The 25,072-nt window shown below is 40.0% G+C and overlaps 1 protein-coding gene across 4 annotated transcripts in view; it reads left to right on the plus strand.

The window, feature by feature from the left end:
- MINDY2 (MINDY lysine 48 deubiquitinase 2) overlaps window positions 1–25,072 on the plus strand; it is an 89,880-nt gene that overhangs the window by 52,682 nt on the left and 12,126 nt on the right. For all 4 annotated transcript variants that reach the window (XM_050796821.1, XM_050796822.1, XM_050796823.1 and 1 more), the window contains 2 exons: window positions 5,074–5,216; window positions 22,372–22,545. In XM_050796821.1, coding sequence (XP_050652778.1) covers window positions 5,074–5,216; window positions 22,372–22,545 — 317 coding nt within the window. The remainder of the gene's footprint in view (window positions 1–5,073; window positions 5,217–22,371; window positions 22,546–25,072) is intronic.

Raw genomic sequence — 25,072 nt, forward strand, 5'->3', positions numbered from 1 at the left:
CTCTTTTTTCCCTAAATCTTGTGAGAATTAATTGCAAATAAAGCACTTTGCCCGTAAATGCTTCATCATTTGTCTCCTAAGAACAAGGAATTCTCTTATATAAATTCTCCTATATAATCACGATACAATTATCTCAAGCAATTTAGCATTTATACAATATTATTTAATATATTGTTCATATTCAGAATTATCCCATTTTCCCAGTAATGCCCCTTACAGCTTTTAATTTTTTTCAATGTAGGCTCCAATTAAGAATCATTTAGTTGTCACATCTCTTTAGTCTTCTGTAATGTAGAATAGTTCTATAACCTTCTTCCTTCCTTCCTCTCTTGCTTCCTCCCTTCCTTCCTTCTTTGCTTCCTCCCTCGTTTCCTTCCTTGCTTCCTCCCTCCTTTCCTTCCTTTTTTGTCTTTTATGACATTGACTTTTTAAAATAGTCCAGGCCAGTTGTTCCATTGAATATTCCTCAATTTGGATTCATCTGATTATTTCCTCATTAGTAGATTCAGGTTATATATTTTTGGCAGGGATGCTACATAGGTGACATTATGTCTTTCCCAGTGCATCAAATCGGGGGCACATGAGCCTGATTATCTCATTCTTGGTGATGTTCAAATATAAGATAATATCTGCCAGGTTTTAATACTGTAAAGATGCCCTTTTCCCTTGGTAGTTAATAAGTCACCTGTGATGTTATTCTTTGAACTGTGTGAATATGCTATTCCTTAATAATCTTTCACCCAGTAGATCTGGCATCCATTGATTCTTGCCTGAATCAATTATTACTGTGGTGGTCATAATTTCTGTTATTCCTTCTATTTATTAGTTGTTATTCTTCTGTAACAGAACAGTTTTCACTTCTCTTCCTTCTCCTCCTTCCCCATTAAAAAAAATTATATCAATATAAACTCATGGATTCCTTTTTATTCAGTGTATTATAATCCATTATCATTATTCTTTTTGATGCTTTAATTGTTCTAAATATGATATGGCCAGTGGGATGCCCTCAAGTTGGGTCTTGTGTTCTTTTGTATCTCCTCATCTTTCCTTGAGCACTTATTTTTTGGCACAGTAAAATGTTCTGGGCTCCCTACTGCACTCCTGGAATCAAATCATATGAGTGGACTGGGCGCGGTGGCTCACGCCTGTAATCCCAGCACTTTGGGAGGTAGGTAGATCACCTGAGGTCAGGAGTTCGAGACCAGTCTGGCCAACATGGTGAGACCCTGTCTCTACTAAAAATACAAAAAATTAGCCAGGTGTGCAGTGAGCCGAGATAGCGTCACTGTACTCCAACCTGGGAACAGAGTGAGATTCCGTCTCCAAAAAAACAAAAAAAAATTGTATGAGCTTTTATCTTTTCAAGTAAAATCTGGGCATTTGTCATTAAAATAAATTGTTTTGCCCATCCTTTTGAGAAAAAAATACATTCATATAATGTATTTGATCTTTGAAACTTAAATATAGATTAAATTCTTTAAAATTAGATTGTTTAAAGCTGTCACAGTGACAAGTTAAGTTCTGACTAAGCTTAAATTTGAACACAAATCTCAGACAGGACCACATCTAGGCAACATTTTTAAATAAATCAAATTTCCTTCCTTCCTATTTCTACATTCTATTCCTTTTTACCTAATGATAGTACCTGTCTTTCTAACTTCACCATCTCTAAGGCATTCATTACTTTCATGTTCTCTAATAACTGTCCAGTAATAGAGGAAAACAATTTAATGAACTAATTTATTATTGAATTTCTTTTTTCTTTTCTTTTTTTTTTTTTTTTTGGGAGACAGAGTCTCTGTCGCCCAGGCTGGAGTGCAGTGGTACAGTCTCGGCTCACTGCAAACTCCGCCTCCCAGGTTCATGCCATTCTCCTGCCTCAGCCTCCTGAGTAGCTGGGACTACAGGCGCCTGCCACCACGCCCAGCTAATTTTTTTGCATTTTTAGTAGAGAAGGGGTTTCCCTGTGTAAGCCAGGATGGTCTCGATTTCCTGACTTCATGATCCGCCCGTCTCAGCCTCCCAAAGTGCGGGGATTACAGGCGTGAGCCACCGCACCCAGCCTTGAATTTCTGAATATAAGAAATATTTTCAAATATAGTAATCTTCTCAGGAAAATAGGGCTTACATTTATTCTCATGAATAATACTCTATTATCATTATATGAATTTTTTTACCTTTAGTATCATCAGTAACAGTATCTAACAATAAAATTGAGATTTAATGTGAATGTTGTAAATAAACCATGGATTATTTGAATCAGTAACACCTCTTTGAGCATTATAATGATGCTCTGATAAGTCTACAGATAAATAAACCACTGTGTATCACTTAGAGTTGTTTTCCAAAATTTGTTTAAATAGTTGTAAAAAGTTAAAACTAGATTAGCCTTTTCCACTAAAACCACTGTTTAAGAGATGACAGGAGAATTACGAAACATTGTTTTTCCTAGTTCTTAATAAGTTATGCTTTATGGTTTTGGGAGAGATATAATTCAGGTGGCATTTATAATACTCATCTGCAATAAATTTTAAAACTTAATACCCATAATAATTCTCCTAGGTTACAGTCTTCACTTTGCCATAACTAGTTTTATGTCCTTGGGCAAGTCACTTATTCTCTCTGAGCCTATGTCCTATTCTGTAAAAAGAAGTAGCAGAGAAAGACCTTTCTAATATTGAATTTTTGAATTTCACACTAACATGAAAGTAATGTGCTATATATCTACTGAATTTCTGTATCTTTTTGAGAGGGATCTGTAGAGAGGATATTGTGTGAGTAAGGTATGGAAGGGGCATTTAAAAACATCTTTGTGAAGGGAACATTTAGTAATACAGATATTACAGATAGCAGTGGTACTTTTCAGCACAGGCATAATGCCTACTCTTTAAATGCTACATAATAGTAAATGCTATTTACTAGTGTACATCATAAATGCTATTCATTAGTATATGGTAACTTAGTACTTGGCAAAGTAACAACAGTAATCAGGTGGAGAAACTTCTTATATCTAAATGTATAAACCGAAAAAGTTGCAAGTATTCAATGAATTTCTTTTGACTATAGACCTCTTTATAATTTTTGTACTTTCTGTCATAACAAAGTCCTTGCAGTAGTGTGATAACTATAGTGTGGTAACTTTTTACAACTACTTTGTAGCTTGAAGTACTATGGTTTGACACTAAGGGATGTCTAGGGAGTGGAATAAACCTATGTTATCTGCTTCTGGCCCTACCAAGTTTTATTTTAAATTTATTGTTGAAGTGTTAGTTTCATACCACAGATTTATCTTTAGTCCTTATATCTGTATCTCTCAGATCACTTATGAAACTTTTTAGGGCATTCCCTTCCCTCCTCTTCCATTGCTTCTGAGACATCTCTCCTTACTCCAAAAGGAAGGAGGCAAAGAAGAGAAATACAAGTTTAAAAAAATATGTATACAGTTGATTCTCATTATTTATGATAGCTATGTTCTATAAAGTTGCTGTGAACACTGAATTAGTGAATGCTGAACCACTGTCCCTAGGATAAATATGAGTTAGTTTCCAAGGAGCCTTTGGTAACAACATTTTCATCAACTGATCAATACATAAACTTGTTTTATGTGTGTTTCTGTTAAACACACCTTATTTAATATATATTGTTGATTCACTAGCGTTAAACTCACAGCCAACAGCACTACAGATAGAATATGCCTCATCTGAAAATCCAAAATCCAAAATGCTCCAAAATCTAAACACCAACATGACGCTCAGAGGAAATGCTCATTGGAGCATTTGAGATTTCTCATTTTCAGATTAGGGATGCTCAGCTGATAAGTATAACACAAATGTTGCAAAATCCAAAAGAATCCAAACCCAAAACACTTCTAGTCTCATGCATTTCAGATAAGTGATACTTAGCCTCTCAACCTGTATAACTCATGCCTGAACGAAACTTACCTAGCACATGTATTTTTTCTGTAAGGCACATCACAGCCTTTGTCTACTGAATACTAGCCAGCACTTTGGCATTATGCTTGGATGCTGTTTGAAACAGCAAAATCACCAACAGAAGGCATAAAAATGTGAAAAACTTGGCACTAAATGACCATGAAAGGGACACTTGTTTACAGTATGTGAGAGAGCTGAAGCAAGAAGGCAGAATGTTGCCTTGTTTGACCTCAGCTGGGAATGTGCACATTGGGCCACTCAGAATTTTCACCGGTCTTCACATGTCCACAAACAAGCATAAAAATGCTGCAAGTGTTGATTTGAGGGTTCTAAATAAATTTTAGCCGGCAGATGAACTTGCAGATACGAACTTGCAATGAGGATCAATTGTGTTTATGAAGATCAGCTGTATGCGTGCGTGTGTGTGTGTATATATATGTTTTAAACTATACCCCAGATCACTTCTGCATATTTTATTGTATTTCAAAAACAAAAGCCATAAGATCTGTTTCCAAACTTGATACAGCTACATGAGTGGCATATGTTGGAGGAGATTAGAATAAAAATGGCATAAAAAGCCATTACAAATGGCATCATTTATCCCACGGCTTTCTCTTCAGCCTTATGCCTACTTGTAGTTTTAAAGCAAGAATTGAGAAGTTTACAATTAAGAATTGAGAAGTTTAAGAATTATCTAGGATTTTTGTAAAATCTTTTAATGTGAAAACACCTTGCTACCGGGAAGGTAGCTGTTGACTGACATTTTTCTTTCCTACCCATTTTTAAAATTGCCTGACACCTGTCTTTTTATTTGCTTTGATGAGTTTTAGTTTTATTGTGTCTGCTTTTTTACTGCAACCTGCATGAAATCATTTGTAATAGTAGGTGAGGTATAAGTAAATTCATTTGTTTATAAAAAAGAATTTCATGTAACTATTTCTTTAGGTTAGGAATTTCTGTATACACATATTTCATAGCAAAATTAAAATCACAGATGTCCAATTTGGAGTCATCATAAAGTAGTAGGGAAAGTATTATAATGATAGGCCTTTTTCCATGCTTGGAACACACTTTAAATAGAAAAAGAATAACTTTTTAATTTTGAAATTATTCTATCTAATATTATGCATTGGTTCTATAGGCTTTGTAGCTGAGCAGTTTCTAAATAACACAGCCACTCAACTGACATACCATGGATTATGTGAACTAACTTCAACGGTTCAGGAAGGAGAACTTTGTGTGTTCTTTCGGAATAATCATTTTAGCACCATGACCAAATACAAGGTATGATATAGAAATAGCTATTTAATTGTGATTCTAAATCAAAAGAGCTTGATTTAGAGATGTCTTTTGATCTGCTTATAAATAAAAGATTTTAGCATAATATTTTGTAACCATCAAATTATGAAGGTAATTATTAAATACAGTACTTTATAAGGATGGGATGGATTAACAATTGAAGTGTTACCTCAAATCACTTTTTGTTTTTTAATTCTCCACATCTTTTTCACAGATCTTTGCAATAAGTATTTTATTATTTTCTTTCTAAGAATCAAAAAAAGATAAACCCTAGAGATAGAACTAGGATGACTTATTTTTTTTTTGAGATGGAATTTTGCTCTTGTCGCCCAGGCTGGAGTGTGATGGCGCGACCTCGGCTCACCGCAACCTTTGCCTCTCGGATTCAAGCAATTCTCCTACCTCAGCTTCCCGAGTAGCTGGGATCACAGGCATATGCACCACCACACCCCGCTAATTTTTGTGTATTTTTGGTAGAGACAGGGTTTCTCCATGTTGGTCAGGCTAGTCTCGAACTCCCGACTTCAGGTGACCCGCCCGCCTTGGCCTCCCAAAGTGCTGGGATTACAGGCGTAAGCCACCATGCCCAGGCTTTTTTTTTTTTTTTCTTTTTTTCTTTTTTGAGATGGAGTTTCACTCTTGTTGCCCAGGCTGGAGTACAATGACGTGATTTTGGCTCACTACAACCTCCACCTTGGGTTCAAGCAATTCTCCTGCCTCAGCCTCCTGAGTAGCTGGGATTACAGGTATGCGCCACCATGCCTGGCTAATTTTGTGTTTTTAGTAGAGACGGGGTTTCTCCATTTTGGTCAGGTTGATCTTGAACTCCCGACCTCAGGTGATAACTCGCCTCGGCCTCCCAAAGTGCTGGGATTACAGGCGTGAGCCACCACGCCCGGCCAGAACTAGGATGACATCTAATGATGGAAGTTTATATTTCAGTGCTAAAGGAATTTAGAATAAACTTTTTTATTTATTTAGATGATTTGCCTTTATGATGGTTTGCTATTATTAAAGTTTAATGAATTTGGTGTGACCAAACATTAAATTCTTTAATAATGTGTAGCTTTAAATTCTTCCTATAGTGCCATTTATGGCTCTGTCATTTACTGGTTTACTCTTTTTATCTCTTATAGCCATTCTTTTTGTTGTTAGAGCTTTCACTTAGTTCAGAAGTTTGTCACCTTATACCTATTGAAGGTATAGATTCCTTCAATAGTGCAGTAGAATACCGTACTGATGCCGTCAATAATATACCAAAAATGTTCAGTAGCACTTCATGCATGGGGATAAAAATACAAGATATGTTCTATTCACCAATACTTTACTTCAGCCAAAATGGTGTCTATTCACTGATAACCCTCCATCCCATACATACATTATACCTTCTAATTTCTGCACTTTCCTGCCATATCTCACTCCTTAAGCCCTGTTTGGAAAGCTCTTCTCATTCCTTTTTGCCTGTCCAAATTTTACCCATCCTTTAAGAAACATTTCAAATTCTAACTCTTTAGTAAAGCTACTTCTACTTTCCTCAAACCACTGGTTCTCAACCCAAATTGTATGCTAAAACTGTACGGGAAGCTTTTTTAAAAATGCCAGTCCTCAGAACCTACCACCAACTCCATTAAATGGAGGTGGGATCTGCGCATGATTAATTTTGAGTGCTTTTCAGGTGATTTTAATGTGCAGCTAAGGCAGAGTACAATTGTCTAACCATCATCTAGCTGTTATTGGCTACATCATCTTTTTTTAGCCCTTATTGGTTAATACCTAGTTACCAGTTTTCTTTCCATGTAAATGTGTCATTTTTTTTCCTAAACGAAAGTATCTTATTAAGGTCATGAATTACATCTTCATATTTTCTTCAACACTTTAGTCAGTGAATTACACAGAGTAGTATAAAATAATGATTTGTTTGCCTGTGTAAGAATACCCTTAAAGCCCTGGCTCTCCCTATCTTGGTTATAGCAACAGCTCATTTGTATAACTTCAACATTTTAGCTATATCTAGGTCAGATATGGGCCCAGAGTCATCCATACTTCTCAGAATTCTGAGGCCAAAGGATATAAGGATCAGATTTATTGCTACATGGTGAATACTGCTAAATCATTTTATTTCTTACTTAACCTGACCTTTCAAGTCTAGGATTTATTCATTTATTTAACAAATATTTATTGAGCAGGTATCATGTCTGGGTGCTCACTAGTAGTCGGAATACAGCCACGAGCAAGGCGGCTATGGTGTCTGCCTATTAAGGACCTCCTAGTTTGACAAGGGGCAGATATTAAATAATTACACAAATAATTGTTAATTTATTTCTACTGAGATACATTTTGTTAAGGATACATATCACAAGCTATGAGTGTTTTTATCAGGATTTATAACTTAGTTGCTTTTATCAGGACTTACAACTTAGGGAGTGTCAGGAAAGATATATTTGAGAAGGTCACATTTAAAATGATGCCTGAGGCTGGGCATGGTGGCTCATGCCTGTAATCCCAGCAGTTTAGGAGACTGAGGCGGGTGGATCACCTGAGGTCAGGAGTTCGAGACCAGCCTAGCCAACATGGTGAAACCCTATCTCTACTAAAAATACAAAAATTAGCTGAGCTTGGTAGTGGGCGCCTGTAATCCCAGCTACCTGGGAGATTGAAGCAGGAAAATCGCTTGAACCTGGGAGGCAGAGGTTGCGGTTGCACTCCAGCCTAGGTGACAAGAGCAAAACTCTGTCTCAATAAATTAATTCATTAAATAAAAATAAAATGATACCTAAAAAGTGAATCTTCTAGTTTAATAAGTTGGCCAAAAAAGAGTAACTAAGCAGATAGAGCATGTATGCAAAGGCCCTGAGGAAGGAAAGAGCTTGACTCCTGAGGAATTAAAAGAAAGTCAGTGTGCTTGAAGCATAGCAAATAAAAGGAATGAAGAAAGGCTAAATAGATAGACAGGGATTAGATCTTGTAAAGTGTTGGGGTTTTTTTTAATTTTTATTTTTATTTTTGAGATGAGGTCTTGCTCTGTCACCCAGGCTGGAGTGCAGTGGCGCAATCTGGGCTTACTGCAAGCTCCACCTCCCGGGTTCATGCCATTCTCCTGCCTCAGCCTCCCAAGTAGCTGGGACTACAGGCGCCCACTATCACGCCCAGCTAATTTTTTTGTATTTTTAGTAGAGGTTTCACTGTCAGCCAGGATGGTCTTGATCTCCTGACCTTGTGATCCTCCCGCCTTGGCCTCCCAAAGTGCTGGTATTACAGGCGTGAGCCACCACGCCCGGCCTATTGCATCTCAAACTTAACTATAATTCTTTTTTTTTTTTTTGAGACAGGGTGGGGTCTCACTCCATCACCCAGGATGGAGCGCAGTGGCTACTATAATTCTTAATATCTAAAATCTAGTCCATATTCAAATTTGCCACTTGTCCCCAAAATAGTTTTATGGATGATTTGTTCAAACCAGGATCTAATCAAAGACCATGCATTGCATTTGATAGAGTAACTCCGTTTTAATATGATCCAAATCTTGTGTTCTCCAGGGATCCTATGGGCATTTGGGCGATTATTTATGACCCATTATCTATTTCCTGTATTCCTATTATACCAGCTTTCCAATCCTCAGTCTTTAGATAAGACACTGCTTTACTTCTGACAGAGTACCCAGTGAGTGCCTTTTTTTTTTTTTTTTTTCATCTGAAACAGGGTCTTGCTCTGTCGTCCAGGCTTGAGTGTGCTGGTGCAATCTCAGATCACTGCAACCTCTGCCTCCTGGGTTCAAGCGATCCTCATGGCTTAGCCTCCCAAGCAGCTGGGACTACAGGTGTATGCCATCACACCTGGCAAATTAAAAATTTTTTCTTAGAGACAGGATATCCCTATGTTGTCCAAACTGGTGTTGAGCTCCTGGACTCAAGCAGTCTGCCCACCTCAGCCTCCCAGAGTGTTGGGATTACAGGTGTGAGCCACTGCACCCAGACATGAGTGCATTCTTTATAAGGGTCAAAATTATGTCTTCTTCATTGACCCAGTGACAGATTACCTGATTTACAACAGAATCTATAACACTTTGGCTGTTGGTATAGAATAGAACCCCTAAAGGAATACTTTAAAATTACTAAATAAATGCCAAATAAAATTTAGGGAAGGGGTTCTTCCAGCATGGTGTCCATTTGCTCATTAAGGGAATAAGGCAGAGAGAGGATTGTGCCTTTGTTCTATTAAGGCTGTTCAGCATTAAGACTATTACTCTGTCCTACTAATTCCTGAGTTGTTTGTAGCTCTTTATAAACTTGAGCCCCAGAGAATGTGTAATTTAGTAAGGACACAAATAATAATTTTTAAAAATAGAGGTTGGGCAAGGCGGTTCATGCGTGTAATCCTAGCACTTTGGGAGGCCAAGGCTGAACAGTTGCTTGAGGCCCAGAGTTCAAAGCCAGCCTGGACAACATAGGAAGACCCCGTCTCTACAAATAATTTTGAAAAGTAAGCCAGTGTGGTGGTATGTGCCTATAGACCCAGTTACTTGGTGGCTGAGGTGGGAGGATCACTTGAGCCCTGAGCCCAGGAGGGTGAGACTGCAGTGAGCCATGATGGCACCAAAAAAAAAAAAAAAAAAAAAAACCTTTTTTAAACAAACTATGACTACTTTCAAAGCTACATCCTCCATATCTTCCTACTGCCTTCTAGCATTTCACTCTTGAGGAACTCTGAGTTTTTAGGGACATCTTATGCTTTCATATTTAATGACCAGCCAGGCTCACACATGTGTTCGCAGTACTTTAAGAGGCTGAGGTGGGAAGATTGCTTGAGCCCAGTAGTTAGAGACCAGCATGGACAATGAAGTGATACCTTGTCTCTACAAAAACCTTTTAAAACGTTTTTTAAAAAACAAAAAAAACAAAAAAAACAGGCATGGTGGTGTATGCCCATAATCCCAGCTCTTTGGGAGGCTGAGATGGGAGGATTGTTTGAGTCCAGGAGATTGAAGCTACAGTGAACTGTGATCGTGCCACTGCACTCCAGCCTGGATGACAGAGCAAGACCTTGTTTCAAAAAAAAAGGAAAAATTATATTTAATGGTCACCATGTTTTCCATCTTTCTACTCCTGTGAACTCTTTTTCTTTGGAACATCTGTCATATAAATACATTTCATCCCACAGAATTCAAGATATACTTTCAGGCCAGGCGTGGTGGTTCACGCCTGTAATCCCAGCACTTTAGGAGGCCAAGGCAGGTGGATCACTTGAGGTCAGGAGTTTGAGACCAGCCTGGCCAACGTGGTGAAACCCCATGTCTTCTAAAAATACAAAAATTAGCTGGGCGTGATGGTGCGTGCCTGTAATGCCAGCTACTTAGAAGGCTGAGACAGGAGAATTGCTTGAATCCAGGAGGCGGAGGTTGCAATGAGCCGAGATCATGCCACTACACTCCAGCCTGGGTGACAGAGCGAGACTCCATCTCAAAAAAAACAAAAAAGATATACTTTCAACAAACAAATTTAACATCTAGATAGAATGCTTTACCTCAGTGGTGTTTACACCTATGGGCTTATAATAATAAATTGCCAGTCTATAATAAACTGGCAGTCAGACATAAATGTCTATACTTCTATTATTTTGTTAGTGGGGCTACTTTTTAGAGATTTTTTTTTTTTTTTTTTTTAAGATGGAGTCTCGGCCGGACGCCGTGGCTCACACCTGTAATCCCAGCACTTTGGGAGGCCGAAGCAGGCGGATCACGAGGTCAGGAGATCGAGACCATCCTGGCTAACACGGTGAAACCCCATCTCTACTAAAAATACAAAAAATTAGCCGGGCGTGGTGGTGCGCGCCTGTAGTCCCAGCTACTCGGGAGGCTGAGGCAGGAGAATGGCGTGACCCTGGGAGGCGGAGCTTGCAGTGAGCCAAGATCTTGCCACTGCACTCCAGCCTGGGCGACAGAGCGAGACTCCGTCTCAAAAAAAAAAAAAAAAAAAAAAAGATGGAGTCTCACTCTGTTGCCTGGAGTGGAGTGCAGTGGCGCAATCTCAGCTCACTGCAACCTCCACCTGTTAGGTTCAAACGATTCTCCTGCCTCAGCCTCCCAAGTAGTTGTGATTACAGGCAGGTACCACCACTCCCGGCTTATTTTTTTTTAGTAGAGATGGGTTGCACCATGTTGTCCAGACTTGTCTCAAATCCCTGCCTTCAAGTGATCCGCCCACCTTGACCTCCCAAAGTGCTGGGATTACAGGCGTGAGCCACTGAGCGTGGCCTAATTTTTATTACGACTTTTCAGAGAGGATCTTTAGGCTTCCAGGTATTCATGATTATCTTATATCATTATCAAGACCTAGGCCAACAGGGGAAAGTCCATGATGGCAGGACAAAAATGATTACCCAGGAAACCTCCAGTTTCTTTACTGGTTGTACCAATTTCCATAGGAATTTACTAAACCCTATTTATGAAAAGCTTTTTTTTAATATTTATTTAATTAATTTTTTTTAGTGTGTGTTAAAATCTTTTGTCATCCAAAGTCTTTTGGAATTCTAGAGATGTTTGAGCTGTGGGCTCTTCTTTGACAAGAGGGTAAGGGAGGTATACATGCTTTCTAGTTATGAATGGTGTTGTTTAGTATTACATCTTTGTTCTAACTCCCATCTCAAGGTATTGGATAGAAGCAGAGCGAATTCTCTGTTAAGTTAGACTCTTCTTTGTGGAGTTTTTTTGTTTGTTTGTTTGTTTGTTTGTTTGTTTGTTTGTTTGTTTAGATGGAGTCTCACTCTGTTGTCCAGGCTGGAGTGCAGTGACACAATCTTGGCTCACTGCAACCTCCACCTTCCCGGTTCAAGTGATTCTCCTGCCTCAGCCCCCCGAGTAGCTGGGATTACAGGCACCTGCCACCACATCCAGCTAATTTTTGTATTTTTAGTAGGGACGGGGTTTCACCATGTTGGCCAGGCTGGTCTCAAACTCTTGACCTCAGGCAATCCACCCACCTCGGCCTCCCAAAGTGCTGGGATTACAGGTGTGAGCCACCACACCCTGCCTAGGGTTAGGCTTTTTGGTGACCCTCTATACACCAAAGTGGTGTTTAGAGGACCACTAGGTGGTGTTTCAATACACCAAACCATTGAAAAGTATATAAATGTTTCTAAAACCTATACCTGGACAAAGTATTCCCTGTTTATTAACTTCATGATTTCATCTTCATCTGTTTATTTATTTTTACCACAGTTGATTTTATCTTTTTTGTTTGTTTGTTTTTTCTTTTTGAGACAGAGACTCACTCTGTCACCCAGGCTGGAGTGCAGTGGAGCAATCTTGGCTCACTGCAACCTCTGCCTCCCAGGTTCAAGCAATTCTCGTGCCTCAGCCTCCCAAGTAGCTGGGATTACGGGTGTGTGCCACCACGCTCAGCTAATTTTTTGTATTTTTAGTAGAGACAGGGTTTTGCCATGTTGCCCAGCCTAGTCTCGAACTCTTGACCTCAAGCAGTCTGCCCACCTTGGCCTCCCAAAGTGCTAGGATTACAGGCGTGAGCCACCATGTTTAGCCTTGATTTTATCTTTACAGACTTTTTTAAGCCTTCTGCCATCATGAGGTCACAATGGATGTGTTAATCAAACTGACCCATTTTTTGTGAATAGTATCTACCAATCAACTTCACACTTCCGAACGAATATGGTACAAACAATGATTTTTATTACACAGGACATTTTCTCTGACCACAGATATTAATTGACTTCCTATTGTTGGAAAGTGCTTTTATTCCTAGTTTTGTGGTTTACTGTTGCTAAATTCTGGAAAAATACCTTTGTGTTTCTTTCATTATTAGCAAAGTGAAATCCATCTCTGTTAGTTATTACTTGTAATATCCTCCATGAACTCTTCATTAAACTTTTTATTCCTCATCTATCCATTGGCAACAAATAGGAATAGCCCTAATTTCTGCTGTCATTTGTATCACTTCTTTCCTTGTACATCCACCTGGTCTTCTACAATTAAACTGGGCAGATCATCCTTGCAAAATATACATTCACCTCACTATTGTATTTATTTTTTATTTTTTACTTTTTTATTTTTTGTGAGATGGAATCTTGCTCTGTCACCCAGGCTGGAGTGCAGTGGCACAATCTCAGCTCACTGCAAGCTCCGCCTCCCGAGTTCACATCATTCTCCTGCCTTAGCCTCCCGGGTAGCTGGGACTACAGGCGCCCGCCACCACGCCCGGCTAATTTTTTTCTTTTTTTTTTTTGTATTTTTAGTAGAGATGGGGTTTCACCGTGTTAGCCAGGATGGTCTCGATCTCCTGACCTTGTGATCTGCCCGCCTTGGCCTCCCAAAGTGCTGTGATTACAGGTGTAAGCCACCGCACCTGGCCTATTTTTTTTATTTTTATTTTGTGTGTGTGTGTGAGACACTTTCATTCTGTCACCGAGGCTACAGTGCAGTGGCATGATCTAAGCTCACTGCAACCTCCGCCTCCCGCGTTCAAGAGATTCTCATGCCTCAGACTCCCGAGTAGCTGGGATTATAGGCACGCACTACCATGTCCGGCTAATTTGGGGGCCAGATACAGTGGCTTATGGCTGTAATCCCAACACTTTGGGAGGCTCATGATTCTATAAAGATCTATGCCTTTTTTTTTTTTTTTTTTTTTTTTTTTTTTTTTTTTGAGACAGAGTGTCACTCTTGTTGCCCTGCCTGGAGTGCAATGGTGTGATCTCGGCTCACTGCAACCTCTGCCTCCCGGGTTCAAGCAATTTTTCTGCCTCAGCTTCCCAAGTAGCTGGGATTACAGGTGCACGCCACCACGCCTGGCTAATTTTGTACTTTTAATAGAGACACGGTTTCAACATGTTCGTCAGGCTGGTCTCGAACTCCTGACCTCAGGTGATCCACCCACCTCGGCCTCCCAGAGTGCTGGGATTACAGGCGTGAGCCACCACGCCCAGCGTGAAGATCTGTGCTTTTTTTTTTTCTTGTTTTGAGACAAATTCTCGGTCTGCAGCCCAGGCTAGAGTGCAGTGGCATGATCTCAGCTCACTGCAACCTCTGCCTCCTTGGTTCAAGCGGTTCTCCTGCCTCAGCCTCCCGAGTAGCTGGAATTATAGGTGCACGCCACTGCACCCAGTTAATTTTTTGTATTTTTTAGTAGAGACGGGGTTTCACCATGTTGGCCAGGCTGGTCTTGAACTCCCAACCTCGGGTGATCCGCCCACCTTGGCCTCACAAAGTGCTAGGATTACAGGCGTGAGCCACCGCGCCCGACTGATCTATGGTTTTCAACAGCAAAACTAGATTGATTTCTACGAGCAGAGTGAGGAGACCATAAGAGGGCAAATGCTTTCAGGACTATTCCTGTGGGTCTAGATAGTGAGATGACTATTTATCCATGCAGGAAATTTGAAAGTATAAAGATGGGTTGTAAATAAACCATTTCTGTTCTAGAAACAGACCCGTTTAAGTTAGTTTAGCTTTTCATATTTTAAGTTAGTTTAGCTTTTCATGATCATGACTGTTGGATTCCTATCCTTACCTAATTCTGTATCCTAGGTCTAGTTGTTCCATTTCATTTTCATAGCCCGCCTTCACCACCCTCTGATAACTTCTGCTTGCTCTTAACTAAGATTACATGGCCCCTGTCTAGATCACATAACTTCTAGATGTTTGGTTCATATAATGATATCTGTATAGCTCTTTTCCTATTATGACTCCTTGATTGTGCTTTTACCATATCGACCTTTATATTCATGTCATAACTGTTTCCCCTATCTCTTGGTTTTCAATTACTGACATCTCTCTGAAGCATATTCAGTCCCAAGGTTTTTGAGGTTGGTTGTTGTGTTGTTATTTTTTACCATAAACTCAGCCAGATGAGTTTTGAGGTTGGTTTTGTTTGCTTTTTTACTTTATGTTTAGGGATTAGAAGTGAAAAGTAGTTTAGAAGGAGGTACAATTCTGGATAAATACTAAAACCATGTTAAAGAAATAAATTTGTTTATTCTATTTCCTCTTTGACTAATGCTATAGTAGAAATTTTTTTCCACAGAATGCTACATTTAAGTAACAATCTATTAAATTTAGCTTTTTTTTTTTTTTTTTTTTTTTTTTTTTTGAGACGGAGTCTCGCGCTGTCACCCAGGCTGGAGTGCAGTGGCCGGATCTCAGCTCACTGCAAGCTCCGCCTCCCGGGTTCACGCCATTCTCCTGACTCAGCCTCCCGAGTAGCTGGGACTACAGGCGCCCGCCACCTCGCCCGGCTAGTTTTTTGTATTTTTTAGTAGAGACGGGGTTTCACCGTGTTAACCAGGATGGTCTCAGTCTCCCGACCTCGTGATCCGCCCGTCTCGGCCTCCCAAAGTGCTGAGATTACAGGCTTGAGCCACCGTGCCCGGCCTAAATTTAGCTATTTTTAAAGCTGGTTGATATATCAAAAATTGTCACTTTTTAAATTGAAAGGGGAGGGGGGGAAATTGGAAACTGGAATAAGGAAAGTGATGATTCCATAGTACAAGCAGAGAGATTCATCTTTTTCTCTTAAATAGGAGACAGAAGCAGATAGACACAGAAATTGAGATCGATTTAGGTGATACTCATGAATATATCTTCTGTTTATGAAGCAATTAGGGGCCTTGTACTTTATTAAGCATTTTATATTGATTATCTCATTTAATCTTCACAACTCCTTTGTGAGGAGTGGATATTATTATTATCACTTAATAGCTGAGGGAAGACATAAAGACCCTAAGTAAGTTGCCCAAGACCACTTAGCTTATAAGCATTTCCAATCTGACTTTCAACTTGACTTTCAAGTCAACAGCTATGCTTCACTGCCTGTCTGGGCGGATAAGAAAGTGCTTTGTGGATAAGGCTACATTTGTTAAGTAGGAGTAGTAAGTTCATTTTTGAGTACTTAAAATACTTTAGAAACTCTCTTAGAAATGTATACATTTTCAAATTATGAAGTACCTTAGAAACTTCAAAATTTCTAAGAAGAAAAAACTAAAACTAAAGTCTAGAGATGTTAAGTAATTTTTTAAAGGTTTTTTGGTGTTTGTTTGTTTGTTTGTTTTGAGACAGTCTCGCTCTGTCGCCCAAGCTGGAGTACAGTGGCACAATCTTGGCTCACTGGATCCACCACCTCTTGGGTTCAAGCGATTCTCCTGCCTCAACCTCCTAAGTAGCTGAGACTACAGGCACATAAAATACAAATACTTTGTATTTAAAGTAGAGACAGGGTTTCACCATATTGGCCTGGCAGGTCTCAAACTCGTGACCTCAAGTGATATGCCCACTTCAGCCTCCCAAAGTGCTAGGATTACAGGCATGAGCCACCACACCCGACCTAGAGATGTTAAGTAATTTGAATACAAGTTAGTTAACCAAAAATATTTAGCCAGTGCTTTCCTCCATATTGGATCACAAAAGAACACTGAATGAAAACCTATTCTATATAAAAATACCCTCGTAAATTAATTCTACATGGAGTAGTCACTTGCAGTAACAACATACCTGACAATATCATCACAATTTGTTAATTGATGAAGAAAACTTGTCAAATTTAATAATATTTTATAAATTTACAAATTGTGACAATATGACATTTTATATAATATGAACTAATACATAATTAAGAATTTAATGCATTAAAACCTATTCTATATTATTATTTATGAAATTTTTCAATATTTTAAAAACTGATGAATGAAATTGGAAAATTTGAATGTTAAGAAAGCACTGACTGCATAATGTAGCAAAAGTACTGGAATATCAATGCAAGAAATATTATTGTTAGTGATTTAACCGTAGACTCTCAGGATCAGATGGGCCTAAACTAGTACTATAGTCACAGATATTTTGCTCTTCTATGCTATAATTACATAAAGGAACTTTTGACTAATAATCTGCATTGTTGACAGTGAACCAGTTTTTTTAAAAAATTAATGTCAGGTGGGGCACAGTGGCTCATGCCTTTAATCCCAGCACTTTGGGAAGCTGAGGCAGTGGATCACCTGAGGTCAGGAGTTCGAGACCAGCCTGGCCAACATGGTGAAACCCTGTCTCTACTAAAAATACAAAAATTAGCAGGGGGTGGTGGCAAGTGCATGTAATCTCAGCTACTCTTGGGAAGCTGAGGCACAAGAATCACTTGAACCTGGGAGACGGAGGTTGCAGTGAGCTGAGATCGTGCCACTGCACTCCGGCCTAGGTGATAGAGTAAGACTCTGTCTCAAAAAAAAACCCACCAACAACAAAAAATAAATATCAAAATCTAAGGAGGAAATTGAGGCTGATGATCTATGAGAAGACAGATCAGCTGTACCAAGAAAGGAATACCCTTTTAGTTAAAACTTATACTCACGTGGCCAGGTGCTGTGGCTCACGCCTGTAATCCCCACACTTTGGGAGACCAAGGTGGGCGGATCACTTGAGGCCAGGAGTTCCAGACCAGCCTGGCCAACATGGCAAAACCTTGACTCTACTAAAAGTACAAAAATTAGCTCTGTGTGGTGGCGTGCGCCTGGAGTCCCAGCTACTATTGAGGCTGAGGCACAAGAATCACTTCAACCTGGGAGGCAGAGCCATGAGCCAAGATTACCCAACTGTGCTAAAACCTGGGTGGCAGGGCAAGACTTTGTTTCAAAAAAAAAGAGAAGAACCCTCATACAAAAGCATCATCTGGGGGAAAATTACTAATAAGATTATGGTTGGAAAATAGCCAGTGTAATATATGATCTACATAAATTGTAAAACAGAGACATTATGTAATATTAAATGATATGTTGAAATGAGTTGTGATAAGTATAAAGAGAAGGGTCAGATCTATTCAGTGGAAAATTAGCTGGAAAGGACTTTTTGTTTTTCTCTTAAATTATCATAGGATGAGGTAGACCCAAGCTGGGTATTAAAAATATGTTAGGAAGGCCAGGTATGGTGGCTCACACCTGTAATCCCAGCACTTTGGGAAGCCGAAGCAGGCAGATTGCTTAAGCCCAGGGGTTTGAGACCAGCCTGGGCAACACAGAAAAACCCCATCTCTAGAAAAAATAAAAAATTAGCCAGATATGGTGGCACATGCCTGTAGTCCTAGCTACTCTGGAGGCTGAGGTGGGAGGATTATTTGGGCCCAAAAGCTCAAGGCTCCAGTGAGCTGTGATATCACTGCACTCTGGATGACAGAGGCTCCATCTCAAAAAAGAAATTGAAGAGGACACCAAAAAATAGAAAGATGATCTGTGTTCATGTATTGGAAGAATCAGTATTGTTAAAAATCTCTGTACTACCCAAAGCAATCTATAGATACAATGCAATCCCTATAAAAATATAAATGACATTCTTCAAAGAAATACTTTAAAAATCCTGAAATTTATATAGAACCACAAAACAGCCAGAGTAGCTAAAGCTATCCAAAGCAAAAGGAATAAAACTGGAGGAATCACATTACCTGACTTCAAATTATATTACAGAGCTATAGTAACCAAAACAGCATGACACTTGCATGAAAACAGACACATAGACTAATGGAACAGAATACAGAACACAGAAACAAATCCACATACCTACAATGAACTCATTTTCAATAAAGGTGCCAAGAACATACGTTGGGGAAGGAAGAGTCTCATCAATAAATGGTACTGGGAAAACTGGATATCCACATGCAGAAAAATGAAACTGGACTCCCATATCTCATATACAAAAATCAAGCCAAAATGGACTAAAGCGGTCAGGCGCCTCTACAGGCTCACGCCTGTAATCCCAGCATTTCGGGAGGCCAAGGCAGATGTATCACTTGAGGTCAGGAGTTCTAGACCATCCTGGCCAACATGGTGAAACTCTGTCTCTATTAAAAGCACAGAAATTAGCTGGGTGTGGTAGTGCATGCCTATAATCCCAGCTACTTGGAAGGCTGAAGCAGGAGAATTCCTTTAACCTGGGAGGCAGAGGTTTTAATGAGCTGGGGTCATACCACTGCACTCTAGCCTAGATGACAGAGCGAGACTCTGTCTCAAAAAAAAAAAAAAAAAATGCTGGGCATGGTGGCTCACACCTGTAATCCTAGCACTTTGGGAGGCTGAGACAGGTGGATCATGACAAGGTCGGGAGATCAAGTCCATCCCAGCTAACACAGTGAAACCCCGTCTCTACTAAAAATAAAAAAAATTCGCCAGCGTGGTGGTGGGTGCTTGTAGTCCCAGCTACTCAGGAGGCTGAGGCAGGAGAATGGAGAGCTTACAGTGAGCCAAGATCGTGCCACTGTGCTCCAGCCTGGGTAACAAGACTCTGTCTCAAAAAAAAAAAAAAAAAAAAGGAATAAAGACTTAAATCCAAGACCTCAAACTATGAAATGACTAAAAGAAAACATTGGAGGCACTTTCTAAGACACTGAAGTGAACAAAGAGTTCTTGGGTAATACCCCACTAGCACAGGCAACAAAGTGAAAGTGGACAGATGGGACCATATCAAGTTAAAAAAATTCTGCACAGCAAAGGATACCTTCAACAAAGTGGCTGGGTGTGGTGGCTCATGCCTGTAATCCCAGCACTTTGGGAGGCTGAAGTGGGAGGATTACCTGAGCTCAGAAGTTCAAGACTAGCCTGGCCAACATGGCAAAATCCTGTCTACTAAAAATACAAACATTAGCCAGGCGTGGTGGTGTGCTCCTGTAGTTGCAGCTACTTGGGTCTGAGGCAGGAAAGTCACCTGAACCCAGGAAGCTGAGGCTGCAGTGAGCCGAGATTGCACCACTGCACTCCAGCCTGGGCGACAGAGTGGGACCCAGACTCTGCCTAAAAAAAAAAAAAAAAAAAAAAAAAAAAAATGAAGGGACAACCCACCAAATGGGAGAAAACATTTGCAAACTACCCATGTGACAACGGATTCATAACCAGAATATATAACAGCTCTCTAGGAAAAAAAAAAATCTCATCAGTTAAATCAAATTTAAAATGGCAAAATGATTTCAATAGACATTTCTCAAAAGAAGTCATGCAAATGGAGCCAGATGTGGTGGCTCACACCTGTAATCTCAGCACTTTGGGAGGCCAAGGTGGGCAGATCACTTGAGGTCAGGAATTCGAGACCAGCCTGGCCAACATGGTGAAACCCCATCTCTACTAACAATACAAAAATTAGCCTGGTGTGGTGGTGGGCACCTGTAATCCCAGCTACTCAGAAGCCTTAGACAGGAGAATCACTTGAACCTGGTAGATGGAGGTTGCAGTGAGCCAAGATCATGCCACTGCACTCCAGCCTGGGCAACAGAGTGAGACTCCATCTTAAAGAAAAAAGACATACATATGGCAGACAGGTATGTGAAAAGGTGCTGAACATCACTGGTCATCTGATAAATGCAAATCAAAACTGTGAGATATCATCTCACCCCAATTAAAATGTCTTTTTTCTGAAAGACAACAACAAATGTTTGTGAGGATATGGAGAAAAGGGAACCCTCATACAGTGTCGATGGGAATATAAATCAGTACAACCACTATGGAGAACAGTTTAGAGGTTCCTCAAAAAACTAAAAATCGAGCTACTGTACAGTCCAGCAATCCCACTCCTAAGAATATACCCAAAAGAAAGGAAATCAGTGTATCAAAGAGGTATCTGCACTCCCATGTTTATTGCAGCACTATTTGCACTAGACAAGATTTGGAATCAAGCTGTGTCCATTGACAAACAAGTGGATAAAGAAAATGTGGTACACATACACAATGGAGTGCTATTCACACACAAAACAAAATGACATCCTGTCAATTGCAACAACATGGATGGAACTGGAGGTCATAATGTTAAGTGAGATAAGCCAGGCGCAGAAAGACATACTTCGCATGTTCTTTCTTTTTTTTTTGGAGCTAGAAATTAAAACAATTGAACTCCTGGAGATAAGAGAGTAGAATGATGGTTACCAGAGGCTGGGATGGGTATTTGGAGGCAGGCGGGATGGATGGTTAATGGATGTTAAAAAGAAAAAAAAAACAGAATGAGTGAGACCTAGCATTTGCTAACACAGAGTGTGAGTATAGTCAAAAATAATTTAATTTTACATTTTAAAATAACTAAAAGAGTGTAATTGGATTGTTTGTAACACAAGCAGTAAGTGTTTGAGAGGATGGATACCACATTTACCCTCATGATTGTTATGCATTGCATGCGTGTATCAAAATACCATGTAGGCTGGGCACGGTGGCTCACGCCTGTAATCCCAGCATTTTGGGAGGCTGAGGCGGGCAGATCACAAGGTCAGGAGATCGTGACCATCCTGGCTAACACGGTGAAACCCCATCTCTACTAAAAATACAAAAAATTAGCCGGTCGTGGTGGCACATGCCTGTAGTCGCAGCTATTCAGGAGGCTGAGGCAGGAGAATCACTTGAACCCGGGAGGCGGAGGTTGCAGTGAGCTGAGATCACACCACTGCACTGCAGCCTGGGTGACAAAGTGAGACTCCTTCTCCAAAAAAAAAAAAAAAAAAAAAAAAAAATCAAGTAACCCACAAATACACACACCTACTATGTATCCACAAAAATTAAAAAAAAAAATTTTATGCAGGTACAGAGGCTATGGGATAAGGCAGGAAAATACAATCAATACTGGGCAATTTGGTGATACAAAACAAGTACAAAACAATTGCATTGTATCTGTATTATTGGTATACAAAAGAAGTACATTGATAATACAGAGTAGGTGAAAAGTATTATTGGTGTATAAAACAAGAGTAACTAATGGTGCAGAGAAAGGAAAAATTGGTATGGATTGGATTAGTCATATAGGCTTAATTGGAAAAAAAAATAGGCAACATGGTATCATTTTTTATGACTGTAATATCTTTTTCAGGAATTTGTATGGTGTTTTTCTATTTTGTGAAATGAGAATATAAACCCCCCAAAGGTGTTTATAAGTCATACATTAGCTGAGCATGCCAAGAGCTCTTATTTCTTGTTATAGTGTAGTGTGCCAAATAAAAACTATATTCAAAGCCGAGTGGATTTGAGGAAGTAAAATATCTACTTGGTCTATTTATCGTGTTGTACAGATCTAAACAGTAGGAATGTTTAATACATTCTGAAGATATAGATTATAAAACTTTCCTTAAATACTATATTTCTAGTTTTGATCAATTTAACAGTCTTTTTTCTTTTGTTACTTCTTATTAAGGGTCAACTGTATTTGTTGGTAACGGACCAGGGGTTTCTTACTGAAGAAAAAGTTGTTTGGGAAAGCCTACACAACGTAGATGGTGATGGAAATTTCTGTGACTCAGAATTTCGTCTTCGGCCTCCTTCAGATCCTGAAACTGTATACAAAGGACAACAAGATCAGATAGATCAGGTAAATTTGTATTGTCTTCTTTATAGTGCTTAAAATGCTGATATTTTTCAAATGTGAATTCAGTTATCCAAAATTTTTCAACTAAAGATTAATTCATCAATATACTTGTGAAATTTTCCTGACACTTCTGAATAGTTGGTGATCATTCTACATGTACATTAATTATGTACTTTGGTGCAGAAGGCCAGATCATATTGAACTGTGAAGGTTAGGGTGAGAAGTTTGAATTTTATTCTAATTGCAGTAGAGAAGCTATGTCAAGCATTAAACATGGAAGTGATGGGATCTTCTTTACCTTTTTAAAAGACTGCTATTTGGAGAATACATAGGAAGGATACAGGTTTAAGCAGAGACAAACAGTCCAAGCAAGAGCTGATGACGGCTTAGCCTTCGGTGGCAAAGATGAAGAGATGAGCACATATCTGAGTTATATTTTGACTAGTTAGAAAAAGTAGAGGAGGCCGGGCGCGGTGGCTCAAGCCTGTAATCCCAGCACTTTGGGAGGCCGAGACGGGCGGATCACGAGGTCAGGAGATCGAGACCATCCTGGCTAACACGGTGAAACCCCGTCTCTACTAAAAAAAATACAAAAAACTAGCCGGGCGAGGTGGCGGGCGCCTGTAGTCCCAGCTACTCGGGAGGCTGAGGCAGGAGAATGGCGTGAACCCAGGAGGCGGAGCTTGCAGTGAGCTGAGATCCGGCCACTGCACTCCAGCCTGGGCGACAGAGCGAGACTCCGTCTCAAAAAAAAAAACAAAAAAACAAAAAAAAGAAAAAATAGAGGAGAGAGAATCTGGAAGGTAGCATATACTGTATAAAGAATGGGTGGATATTCTAAACCTTAGAGGCCAAGGTAAGAAGGAGTAGACATTTATAGCAGGAGGCACACTAGTGAATAGAACTTGCATTTAGAAATGAGACAGATGAGATTTTTTTTTTTTTTTGACAGACAGATGAGATTTTTGCCTGCCATAAGTGGGCAGGCTTGGAGCCACAGGTCTGTTTATTATTAGAGGCATGATGGTGATGTGAATTCTTCCCTGACTGAAGCAAAAATATGGTCATATTAAACAGTTGGCATATATTTCACTCATAACAATTTAAGTGCACAAAGACTGTGTTCAGTTAGCCAATATTCAGTGAGGAGTTGTATTCCTGGCATGACACTTAGGTCCTAGGGATACAAAGATAAATCATTCCGTCCTGTCCTTAAAGATGCTGAGCCTAGTAGGGGAGGCAGATATTTGACCAACGCATGTTATATGTTAAGTCCTATAATGGCAATTTGAAGAGCAGGTATCAAGTACACAAAAGAATATTTAATTCAAACAAATATGCTTCTAGGACTTTTCTTTGAAAAACAGTTCTGAAAGTCATTGTGCTCATTTTCCTTCAGAAGCTATACACAGGTATTGTGTTTTAAATGTTAAGAGAAATGTGCGGGATTTTTCTAAGCGTTACATTATATATAAAAAATATTGGGCCGGGCATGGTGGCTCACGCCTATAATCCCAGCACTTTGAGAGGCCGAGGTGAGTGGATCACCTGAGATTGGGAGTTCAAGACCAGCCTGGCCAACATGGCGAAACCCTGTCTCTACTAAACATACAAAGATTAGCCAGGTGTGGTGGTGCGCACCTGTAACCCCAGCTACTCGGGAGGCTGAGGTGAGAGAATCGCTTGAACCCAGGAGGCAGAAGTTGCAGTGAGCCAAGATCGTGCCATTGCACTCCAACCTGGGTGACAGAGCAAGAGTCTGTCTCAAAAAAAAAAAAAAAAGCGAGGCGCAGTGGCTCACACCTATAGTCCCAGCACTTTGGGAGGCCAAGGCGGGCCGATCACGAGGTCAGGAGATCAAGACCATCCTGGCTAACATAGTGAAACCCCATCTCTAATTTAAAAAATGCAAAAGATTAGCTGGGCATGGTGGCATGTACCTGTATAGTCTCAGCTACTCGGGAGACTGAGGCAGGAGAATCGCTTGAACCTGGGAGGCGGAGGTTGCAGTGAGCCAAGAAAAAATTGGAGCAGGGGGATGAAGGCAAAGCAATAGATTGTCACAGTAGTCCAGATAAGGTGTTGAGATTGTTATCTGGAAGCAGCAAGGAAGAAGTGGATTCAAGACCATGAGGCTTCGTAAAGAACAGAGTTTGAGGAATCAGAAGAACTTGAAGGACAAATTATTTATATCTTTATATCCATGAGATAGTCATGCTATATGTATGACAAGATCTTTACAGGCAACAACCTTTTTTATTTTTTGAGACAGGGTCTCACTCTGTCACCCAGGCTGGAGTACAGTGGTGCGATCTTGGCTCACTGCAGCCTCCACCTCCTAGGCTCAAGCAATTCTCTCACCTTAGCCTCCCGAGTAACTGGGACTACAGGCATGTGCCACCACACCTGGCTAATTTTTGTATTTTTAGTGGAGGCAGGGTTTCGCCATGTTACCCACACTGGTCTCGAACTCATGGGCTCAAGTGATCTGTCCGCCTTGGCCCCCGAAAGTGCTGGGATTACAGGCGTG

The sequence above is a fragment of the Macaca thibetana genome, chromosome 7, assembly GCF_024542745.1.
Source record: "Macaca thibetana thibetana isolate TM-01 chromosome 7, ASM2454274v1, whole genome shotgun sequence".
In the NCBI taxonomy this organism is placed as follows: domain Eukaryota; kingdom Metazoa; phylum Chordata; class Mammalia; order Primates; family Cercopithecidae; genus Macaca; species Macaca thibetana.